The 12,054-nt window shown below is 41.4% G+C and overlaps 1 protein-coding gene across 1 annotated transcript in view; it reads right to left on the bottom strand.

The window, feature by feature from the left end:
• TTBK1 (tau tubulin kinase 1) overlaps positions 1-12,054 on the bottom strand; it is a 97,457-nt gene that overhangs the window by 43,767 nt on the left and 41,636 nt on the right. Inside the window, exons 7-9 of the mRNA XM_074168396.1 lie at positions 3,753-3,818; positions 2,122-2,214; positions 1,265-1,390 (exon numbers count right to left, since the gene is read on the bottom strand). Of these exons, the coding sequence (XP_074024497.1) occupies positions 1,265-1,390; positions 2,122-2,214; positions 3,753-3,818 (285 nt within the window). The remainder of the gene's footprint in view (positions 1-1,264; positions 1,391-2,121; positions 2,215-3,752; positions 3,819-12,054) is intronic.

The following is a 12,054-nucleotide window of genomic DNA, read 5'->3' as shown; positions in this document are numbered from 1 at the left end:
ACATCTCCTTCCATTTCCATCTCAAGGATGGCTTTTCAACACTATCAGGAGACAATTATCTTAAACTCTATTGAGTATAGGAGGATGTAAGTTCCAAAGGAGCTTTGGAGACCTCTAATCCAACCATCTGCTCAAACGAGGGCTAACTGCAAAGTCAGATCAGGTTCCTCATCCAGTCAATTTTTGGAAATCCCCAGGGATGGAAATTCCACAGCTTCTCTAGGTACCTTTTCTGTACTTAACAACCCTCATTCTGATTTTTTCCCCCTTTAGTCACAATTTCCCTTGCTGCCTCTGAGAAAAGTCTGCCTCTATTCTCCCCACAACTGTCCTTGAGGCAGTGGAAGACAGCATTCACATCCCCTCTTTGACTTTTCTTCTCCAGTCTAAACAAATCCAGTTCCCTCAGCATCTCCTCAGTCCACCTCCATCCCTCTATAGACCTCCATCTTAGTGGCAAATGTTATTTTTCCACTGTACTATCCAGAAAGTATTAACCCTTTTTTTCTTTCCTTTCTTTTTTAAAAAAGTTGTGGTTGCTATGCTGCAACACGTATGTGGCTAAAATAAAAAGCACTGTTGGAGAGAGTTTGCTGAAACACCCTCCTACCATTTGCCCACTCATTTGATGCACTATCAACGGGAACAGACACTCATGTAAGACTGCACAGATCTGCTAATAAAGTGTTGTTTTCATCACTCTGGCTTTAATGTACAGAGAAAACCACTGTGATAAAAAAGGGACACAGAATCTAGTTGTCTCAGTTACACCGTGTTAGTTGAGCTACTGTAACTCATCGCATATATGCTGACAGCAAACAGTGAGTGGGAGAAAAAAAATAACGTTAAGATGAATATTAAGAAAGAGATAATAACAGCTGAGGCCCATATGAGTCTGCAAGAAAACAAAGGAGTTGGTGTGCACTGTTGAGCTGTTGGCATAGGCTCTTTGCAGACTTCGGCAAGCTGTGCTAAAATTTTGTCAAATTTGGAGTATCTCAGAACTTTTATGTTTTAATGAAAGCCAAAAGCACCCTGTTGCTTGGGAAGAGCTTTCTGGTCTGGAGTACAGGATTATTTTGGACAGGGTGGAGGAAGGAGAAGAACAAACTTTTGAGACATTGAAGAACTGTATAGTCCAACCTTTTTCTCTGGTCCTAGGAAAGGTATTCCTCAGCTAGATATGAACATGTGCATGGAAATGTTAGAAAATCCAAATGCCAGAGTGCCATGCATCAGATTGGTAATAAAGAAAGGCTCCTACCTGATAGTCTGGCTTGGTGAAGTAGTCTAGACTTGCAATATGATCCAGAAAAAGGTGGAACTCTGAAGGCATGTGTTTTAGCAGCATTCGGTGTTCGTACTTTTCTTTTATCATGCCAACCTGCTCCTGGAAAAAAGTAAATATCTCAGAGTCAAGAATCTCTTCTATTGCTTCATATTCATACAGCCTTATCATTCCTGGAATATCATCTAATTTTATCATTCCTAGAATACAGCCTCTTCTTAGACCCAGCACTGGGTCCACACACTTCTCCTGTTTGGCTTCCCCAGCAAAATGAGGTTGGTCACTGCAGGCAAAGGTCAAAGGGGAACCCCAAGTCAGAAACACTCTTCAGAAGCTGTCCCTTTAGCACAGCCTTCTGCACAGGTGACCTATTTCTTTCCAGGGATTTTACTCTCCAGCACAAAGTATTTCCAAGACAACATGAACAGTTAGCTTTATTCTGTTTAACTTTCCAGTTGCAATTCCCATATAGCTTGCTTGGCACAGCAAAGCATTATCCTGCTGCCTTTCTAGAGCTTCTGTTTATTTATTGAAAGGACAGCTCAGCCTTTCCGCTGTTGTTGTTTGCTTTGCAATAACGAAGTCAAAGTTGCTTGATCGAGTACGATTAACAATGTGCAGAAGAAATTGTCTAGCTACTCCAAATAAGACAAACTCCACACTGTGCATCAGAACACACAAAAGCAGGTTAGCGTCTTGCAGCAAGATCTGATGAAAAGCAAGCTCTGGCTTTACTGCAGCAAAAAGCTGCACTGAGCTGCAGGAGAAACAATAAGAGTCATAATAATAAAAATGTAGTGTTTTATCTTAAGCACAGACACTAGATTTCCTACCTTATCTTTGATCTTTCGCCACGGAAGCTGACCAACCGCAAACTCCACCAACATGTAAAAGAGGGACCAGAGATCATCATGTCTACCCATCTCCTGGAGAAAAGAGAGACGAAGACTGAGGAGCAAAGTTCCATGCTGCTCAGTAGTCCAGGTGTGCTCTCCAGATGAGCTACCTCATTTTAAAAAGCAGGAAGAGAAGTCATACTTCCCATTCAATGATCAAAGAAGCCAGATTAAAGACTAAAGACGCAAAATCAAGCATTTCTTAAACTTGGCAATGTCAATACAGTCACCTGAATAACATCATTTTCCCCCCTTTTTGTGAATATATTAGGAAAGATTTTATCTATACAATAAAGCACAAGTTTTCCATAGGACTCTCCCTCACTGAATATACAGGAGTTGAATATTTATTAATGGGATGTGGAGTAACCCAGATTAAGGAAAAAAACCATACTGTGTGTAGAGAGTATTTTTTATTATTGTTTTAAGCTAAATATCATTCAAACTCTTTTCACAAGACAGCATTTCCTCAAAGGCTTTTGCAAAACATCAAGCACCACAACAATTTACAGATTTGTAACGTTTTCACATACCACTCTCCTCCTGGCCTAGCAAATGGGAAACTGAAACATGGGGATTAAGGCTGAAATTGTCAAAGCAGAGGAAGCCATTTTTGGTGCTCAACATCCAATGTCTAGAACATGATTTCTCAGAATAGCATGCATTATACAGCAATTTTTGTGTCTAAATATACCTTCAGCTGATGCCAGCTACAGCTGGGACTATTCAGCTCTTCCAAAAATTATACCTCAGGTTTCTCAGTGTCTCTCAGGAAATAGAATGAATTAATGAAGGCGTTCAACTGCCCGCCCCATATCACACTTTCCACCTTCTGCAGACAATAACTTCCTTTCCTAAAAAAATATGAAACTTGGTCGTATGTCACAGGTCGTCCTACAGACTCATCCCAAATAAGGCCAGAAACCTGGAGGTAATGCAAAACGGCTGATAGTTTCCATCTGGTGAGCGCTTAGCAGCAGAAACAGAGGACTTATGGTTTACCGTCTACAAAGGAACGTTACTGGAATAGGACAAACGAGTGTTTTGAGAAGAATGTTGGATGAGACTTCTGGAAGCATTTAGAATGAAACAGGCCAGACATTATGTAAATAATGGCTCTTTTCAGGGAAAAATAAACCTAGCTTTCACTAGGTGGCTCTTTGTCTGACAGCACTATGTTAGTATTAAAAATATCAGGTGGAGAATGGATTTGGGGATCCAGCACTCGGTAATTCTCAGCCACGTTCTGCTAGACACTAGCAGCAAGCAGCCTGGCACTTAACCTAATTTCTACTTTAGCAGGTGATTGGGTTTTTTTTCCCCTTAAAAAGTGTCTGATAATGCAGTAATTACAATTATTAAGGCTGCCAACTAGAAAAGATTCGATAACTGAATCATAATTTTGACTTTACAGTCAACAGCCTTGACCACCTAATGGAATTCATCTGCTATACTAACTTCTGTAGGTGACAACCAGAACTCACGCCTCTTACTTCTCTGCACCTGAAAACAGGTTTCTGAGGAGAAATAACCTTGCTGATAACTCCTTATAATCAAAAAATACTCACTCGGTTTTTGTGTGCATTCACCGAAGCGTAGCGGACCGTTCCTCGAAAACCAGCAACATTGCGAGGCTGAAGGGAGACAACAGAAAATCTCAGAGACAGAGCAGATTCCTGAATCCCCTGCGCAGCTAACTCCTGAGAACTTCTCCTCTATACTGGTATTGCGTATGTACCCAAGGGATACAAAGCTCTTACTGCCTTCGTATTCTCTAGCAGCCAGCTAAACCGACAGCATTCTCCAATTCTGCATTTCTAGAAAAGCTTATTTTACAGAGAGAGGGCAAGGTGGTTACAGTGATAGGTTAGAAGCGTAATACAGTGATAGGCATAGAGCTAAGAACATTATCCAAGATCATATTTTCCTTTCTAAGCTCCAGGTCAAGGGAAAAGCTAGTAAAGAAGTGCAAGTGCAAAACTGAGTCACATGAGCTAAGCAAAGCTTGAGGGCAGCCTGGTCAGGCCAGATGACCATACACGTTTTGCTGACACTGCTTGTCAACATCCACTGTAAGACTTAAACAAAATAAGAACCTCTGACTTTCAGAGTTCTTGCTTTTTTCAGATTCTTCGTGGTATATCCTACAGCATGTATCTTTGTTTTCTCTTTCTCCGATTCTCTTGTTCTTCACGTCCTTGAGAAATAAAGGCTTGATATAGAGGCCTTTGGAAGAAGGCAGTTCTCCTGTGACTGTTCCTCTGAGCTGGAGGCTTTCTCTGTTCTGGGGGCTAAGCAACACTTCCAACTCTTTCCACTGCTGCCTCCACAAGAACATTAGACCATGTGAGTTCACTTACTGAAGATGTCATTGTCCTGAAAAAAATGCATTTAAATAAGGACATCCACCAAATCTTTTCGGCTTAGCTAGATGCACCAGAGTTAACAGCAGTGCTTTCAGAATTCACCTGGCAAAACCAGGTTCAGACCTAGACATCTTCCATAATAAGGTTAAGCTTGGGCAAAGAACTAAACTTACTCATAATTAAGATCCTGCTCTTGCAGAAGTTTGAGCAACAACTCTAACTGGTAACTTCTCCCACTTGGTTGATTCATGGTTGTTCTTTCAGCTGCGCCTATGCTTTCAGAACTAAGCCTAAAACTGTACTTTTATTCTAGGGCACTTTTCTGTCTCCTGAAATACATACAACTCGCTTTCATTTGGGTTCAGGGAAGTTGCTCTGCGTTTCAATACTCTCAGAAAGAATAAAACTTCAAACGTTTTTCAAACAAGTTCACCAACACCGTGCCACTAACACACACCTGAATGGCGTATAATGCAGCTCTTAAGTTATAGTGACTCCAAGAAAAAAAAGCTACAAGTCTACCTTACAGCTCCTTTACATTAATCAAATACTCCACAAGGAGAACCCATAAACATATCCCATGCACTTAAAGCAGCATTTCATCTTAGAGTTTACCAGTTTGAGCTGTAAGCTACTTACTTAGCAGCAGGTAATAATTGAGATATTATATATTATATTCATGACCTTGTACCTCATTCCTCCCGGAGCATACATTTAGGATTCCCCCTGACAAATGGCTGCAAAATATTTTTCAGAATTCCAGTGAATTCACTGATGTGAGTTCCCGAAAAGCATAATACTGGCCACTGGAATACAGCTGTTGGAATCAGCCATCACCATAAATGTCCTCTACGTATTTAAAAGCAAGAGGACATTCCTCTCTTCCATTATGAGTGGAAGCTAGTGTGTTTGGACACTTTCCATGAGCCATAAAAAGTGAGTGTATTGGAGCAGTTCTGCTGTGTAAGACGTAATGTTTTCAGAACAAATATTGTTCAACGTTTGCAGTCCATGGCAGTTTGTCTTTCATGTTCTTTCCCTACTTCAGTGTCTTCAGTTATCAACTGTGTATGTAGTGAATCAAGTCCCACGTGCCGGTTTCAGCGTGGTTGGCGATGTCTCTGAAAATCTTTTTAGATCAATACGTACTATTTCTGGCAGACAGGCTATCTTTGCAGCCTTTAATTAGATCTGTTCTGAAATCAACTCTAGGCAGTTTGCAAATGTACTCCCCTCCTCCTTCAGAAGCAAACCAGCCATCTTTTAACTGTACATCTGTCCCACAGCCAGTATGACAGAGTTCACCAAGCCAGTCCTGCAGCTGAACCCAAAGGGCTTTCTATCCAGTCCTCTCTCATGTGGTACCTCAGCACTGCAACTGAGCAAGACTTTGCAATTGTTTTGACAGGATGTTTAGAGCTTTGAACAAAACAGGCAGATGCTAACTGTGTTAACAGCACCTTTTTCTCATAAAGGTTTCACCTCTTTTAACGGTATCTGCCTGCCCTGTCAGTCACAAAGCAATTAGTCATGCCTTTTGACTGTGTCACTAATCACTGCGATCAAATATTTCCATGGCTGTGGAGATACCTTGTTTTTCATCCAAACAAACGGCTCCCGCCTGAGCATTTATTGTAACGCATTCTACGTACCCAACTGTTACTGACTTTTCTTCTGAATTCATCAACATTAATTTTCCAGATGATTTCTTTACACACTTCATTTCTTTCAGTTAACAAATTTCATTCCACCACTGCATTGCCCAACAGTGGAAAAGAGCCTGGATAAAGCATCCTTGCTGTCCAGACCAGTCTGTATTTGTCATAGAACTGAAACTGTAACAGTTCAGAGCTTCAGATGATGGAATCATATATAACCCAACTGATTTGAATCCCCAAAATGATAAGAAAGGAATAAGCTAGCAACCTGAGACACAATTTTAAACCATACATGATTTATTTAATTTTTTCCACATCAGTATTACTATCAAAACTGTTACTCAGGGAAAGTACCTCTCTTCCCGCATCCAGATTGTGTCTAGCACAAAGCTGAAGTAATTTATTACACAGAGCTGTCAGGGAGACGACAGAGATATGAAGTATATTGCATTGTGTTAGAAGCTTGGTTTAAAATGAGTTTTAGCTTAGAATGTATTAGATCACTACCACAGAGCAAAAATTATACTCTGTGTTCCTTTCAATATATTAGTAATGTACACTACCTCACAGACAAAGACAGAATTAGGTAACAAAATCCTATACGAAGTGGATGCATTGTTCCAAACTGTGCTCTTTTGCACCCATCAGCTTTTCATCATTCCCCAGTTCAAACAGTCACGATCATTCGTATTTTAAGTGCCAACAACACATTCATATTTTAAGTGTCTCCCTTACGATTCATGTGAAGTCTGCCTTTCCTGTACGTGCTCCCTTTATTTCAAGAGTGTTCGTATTTCCTCACTAATCTGAATCCCTGCTCCTTACACCACATTCATACATAGAGAGTAAATTTTTTCCTCTTGCCCCACTAATCCCTAGATTGGTATTTCGAATGTCAGGGTTTCCAGCTTCCTTCCTAAAAACTTATATTTGGATGCCAGTACTTTCCTCCTGCTATTTCTTATGCCTCTGGTACTCTCACAGAACATGACTGCTGGTTCCTCCACAACTTTCTGGAAGCTTGCACAATCACCTCATGAGATCCACCATCTTTGCCCCTGGCAGGCCTGCTGTCATCTAGGATCATTAACCCACCTCTCCTGGAAACAGGAAAAGGACTTCCAGCAGTAAGAAAATGAAAAGAAAGTTAGCGCAGATTGAAGAGAAGGTGGTAAGGGGAGAGAGGAAATGCCACAGATCACGAGAAGCACTTGGAGATATATCTTGGATTGAAATGACTTGTTGGAAAAGTTGTAATAAGAAGGAAAAGTGAAAGGAAGATTTTACTGAACTAAAAGGCAGTATCTATGTGACTTCTAGGGATCTCCTGCTTCCATAGTTACACTCATGGGGGAGATGCTGGGATATGCATCTCCACCTCTCCTGTGGAGCCAAATTCTCCACCTCTTGAATGCATTTTGTCCGCTAATTTAAACAGCAGCACTTTGTAGAATCATTAATGACAGTAGCATATTTTATCCCAATGGAGAGTCAGAAATGAATAGAGGAAGCTGGGGCCAAAATTTTAAGATGAGAGAACTCCCCTCCCCTTGCCTCTGAAGCCACAGAAGTGACAAAATCAGAGTCTCTGGCACCACCCAAATGTCTGCCAGCCCCTCAGGCAGAATCCCAAGTGTTCTAGGCCTCTGCATCACATTTAGGTAGCTGTCACGATCCTGCTGAAAAACAAACATATCATGAGGAAAAAAAGAAAACCAGGTGTAATTCGGACTTCCATATATAAACAAAAGCACAAAACAAAATGAAAACCCAGAAGCATGGTGATGGCTCACTCACAACTCATAGCAGAGATGGTTACGAGCAGCGGATGGGAAGCCAACGCATCAAACACAGCCTCAAAAGAAGAGCCCAAAAGAACTGTAAAACAGAGAGAAACCCAAAGAAAAACATGATAAAAAACAACAAAATGAGAAAAAAATTAAACAGAAATGAATTAAAAAACAACTTAATATTGTATCCCTCTAGAAACCTGGGTCTCCTGATCAGCTGTTGCCACCTCCCAGCATCCTTCCCTGGGCTGTTGACCCAGGCTGTATTTAGTTTCATTTAGACACAAAACGTTGGGTGAGCCTGTGTGGTTTGTGAACGCTCTGTAAAGTGGTGAGAGGGGTCCCTCTAGAGACTAACTTCCCCCTGCTCACACATCACACCTAATTGTATAAAAAGCAAAGTTGAGAGCGGAGAAGAATGCAGCCTAACCACAGGTGAGTTGTACGGTTCTACCATGATTTTCCTTCCTAAAATTACCTGATACCTACACCTCCCTTCCTCCCCCAATCAAACTGATCTAAAAACCAGCAAGGGGATTTGCTCTCTCACCTCTTGCCCTTTTAACCCAGAGCAAGTTCTAATGTTAGCACGTAAGTTTCTAAAAATGAACAGAGATGCCCCCCCCCTTCCCCATTTTAATTGTCACGGGTTCCCACCAAGGTATTTGGCTTTTTCTGCAGCCACCCCCTTGCTTTCTCATCAGCAACCTCCATACAATCGCCGGCTTCCCAACTTTACAGGTTTCACAGCTGCCAATTTCCTCTTCCCTTTCTCTGATGACTGCTGCAGGGCTCCACCTAGAGATAGCCAGGGTCTGCTCTGGCTGTGGTGGGATGCAGTGCGGTGGTTCATTTGTAAGCGAGCGGAACGAAAGTCAGCGCTGCTTTTAGGTCCGGTGAGCAGTCGCTGTATCTTAAGATACGAATTGCGCCGTATGAAAACATGAGGGCCAGCCTGATCAGAGGCAAGAGCTAATATTATAATATATTATATAGCCTTAAAACTCAATTCAGTAAACTGAGGGAAGACCTCGGCTGAGAGATACTCATTCCAACAGAAATCAACTAATCTAAAGCAAGTCTCGGTATTCTTCTTCCCTAAAAATGTGCAAATTCTAAGAATTCCACAGATTTTGCACAAAATTTAGTTTAGAGAAAGTTACTTAATAGCCTCCTACTATTCTTTCCAAAGCAAAAGACCCAAAGGAGATGAGTTAAAAATGCCACCTTTCCTTCTTTACTTTAGGAGAATTCAAAATTTCCAATGGATTTTTAACATCAGAAAAGACCAAGGTAATAATTTTGTCTTTCTGAATAGCATGCACCAACCATCTCACCATGCAATCCCTGCGCCAGAACTTGTGCTGGAGATGACGATGCCTTTCTCACATTAGAAACGGGGTTAAGAATGAGCAATTTTTTATCAAAAGCTTATTCCAGCTGTAATCCTATTATGCAATTATAATTCGATTTTAACAAGAGAATTTTGGCCTCAGAGCCGCACTTGTTTCTTACATGCATGGTCCCATAGGGGAACAAGTAGCACAGAATGTCCCCATGGAAATCATGGAGAGTGCTAAGTAAGAAAGATAAGTTTTTCATGTGCTGTAACACAGAGAGGGAACCGCTGCTATTGAAATGTTTTGGAGAGCGTTGTAGAGTGTTAGTCACATGCCACTTGTGATTTACAGCTCATAAGGCGTTCCTGGAGTCAGATGGAGAAGACAGTCCTTTTCTACCAAAAGGAAGACAAAAGACAGTCGTGGCAATCACCGAGATGCAGCAGAGTTAAGTTCAAATCTCTCCACTCCTTGGACAGGGATGAAAAACCACATCTCCAGAGTACCTTCCAGAGTACACCCTGACCCCTAAGCCGCAGGGTGCTTCGAGATGCAAGTCTAAGAACATCCAAGTCGGAAAGCATTCCTTTTACACAGAATAATTGAATACTTCTTACCAAGAGAAAGTGTATGACAGGCACTCTCTAACCTGGCAGCAAACGCACTTACCTGATGGAGGGGAAGCTTGACCTGCAATCCAACTCAACACGCACTTGCCCAGGGAGTGAAGTCCCCGTTCCCTCACCACCGGACACAGTAATCGTTTTCTGTTACTCTCTCTATAGTCCAGTGGGAAGAATAATCAGAGTTTCAAGTGGAACAGCATCGACCAGAAGGAATGACACACTCAGACGTACCATATCCCCCATGCAGCTTGGCAGTAAAGACAATCAGAAATGGAAAATGGGATCTCAGTTCCCTGCAGGAACATACGGGATTTGAACCTGAGCTGTCCTTCCTTTCCCCTCACCCCTGTAGCACAAGAGCAATAACCAGAGAGCTGCAACATAAAATAAAACCACCAACGATCTGATGTAGATGATCTGAGGTCACTCTCACTGAACCAGGGCTTCCAGGGGAGGAAAGCAGAGAAACAGCTAGTTATAACAAGATACAAGAGTCCCTGCTCACTAATAGATTTTTCAAATCCATCAGCTAGGCTGCTTGCCATACATTTAGTTTCAACTGCATCGGCTTTCTGTAGTTGCAATGTTTTAAACCAGAACATGAACTCTGTTCTCAAGTCCAAATTTGCTGCACCAACAATGAAAGTAACAACAAGAACCGTTATGTAATTTTCACGATGATCTGTTTTATAACTAACCCGTTCCCACTTCTGTAGTATATTAAGTGTGCAATATTTTTAAAGACATAGGTACTTTTTCTTTTTTCTTTTCCCATCTCGATGTGAACCAATGTGACTATGCTGTGCTTTCAGCCTTTTCTCCAATTACCTTTTTACAAAGTTCAAGACAAAAATTGTATCCCTTTCTAAGGGATATAACTCTGAGTACTACAGCTCCACAAATCTCTTTATTCTACTGCACAATGTTCCTCTCCTACACAATATTACATATATTTCAAGTACAAAGTAAGTATAAAAGCTAATGGGCTCCTATGTTTGAATATTTGGGGTCTTAGGGATGTTGGAGTTAATATCCTTTGTGTTATTTTATAGCTCGTTTTCCAGTGAGGGGAAAACTACTTAGTAGAAAAACATACCTTTCTGTCCTGTGCTAATACCTTGTTCACTGCAGCAGTTTATTTTTAACACTACGAACAGACACTATGGAAAATGAATACCTTTTTCTCAATTAGCTGACACATTTCTGCAGCCTTCATTGTGCTCCTCTAAGCAGGCTGTGCACTGTCCTGCCTACAGCATCTTCTTTCTGCCCACTGACTCCCGGAGCTGCCCTCGCACATGTATCTTCAGCCAGGCACCGCAAACTGCTGCAGTGCAGTCTGAGCCACCAGGAGATCGGGATCTAATCCACGGGGCTGCAGCTGACTAAGCTAAAAAAAAAATGCTTGCTGAGCACAACAGCCCAGCGTCAGATCCTGCAATGGGAGAGAGACCCCAGGAAAAAACATAGCCTCTCCTCTATTTTCCAATAAATAATTAAGACCAAGCTGCTAAATCCTTGACCACTTTCAATTAATATTTGTAGAGCCACATGGAATGTTTCTGAAGGCAGAGGAAAAGTATAATGCTTTCTGTACTGCATGTTAGTGACAAATCTAGCAGATCTGAACAAAGACCAGTAACAATCAAGGTGTTATTGTCCAAAACCTGACCTACATTAGCACAGAAGACCTTCATGGCTCAGAACACCTCCACTATGTTGTGGAGCATATGTTGTTCATCATACGATCTGTATAACAACATTTATGTCTATTTTCACCTCCAAGTTCAAATATTCTGCTCAGCCTTAGTTCTCCGCATCAAACACGTTCTGCTAGTCCAGCTCCCTGCTATAAAAATTAATACGAGGTGAAAATTTTGACTTGTGTGCTTTCTATAGAAGATACTTCCACAAATTTAAAAAAAAAACCAAACAAACCAACTTTTCAATTCATCCCCCAGTTGCTTAGCTCTGTTGTCTTAAGATGTGCATCGACACTGACTGCTTATACTGCTGCATGGCAAAGGTGGGTTGCACAACCAGGACATCACAGTGAATAAAATTGCTCATATCTCTATCATCTGAACCAT

The sequence above is a fragment of the Numenius arquata genome, chromosome 2 (genome assembly GCF_964106895.1).
Source record: "Numenius arquata chromosome 2, bNumArq3.hap1.1, whole genome shotgun sequence".
Classification (NCBI taxonomy): domain Eukaryota; kingdom Metazoa; phylum Chordata; class Aves; order Charadriiformes; family Scolopacidae; genus Numenius; species Numenius arquata.
The sequence above is the reverse complement of the archived record's forward strand: the minus strand, read 5'-3'. Positions and strand labels throughout refer to the sequence as shown.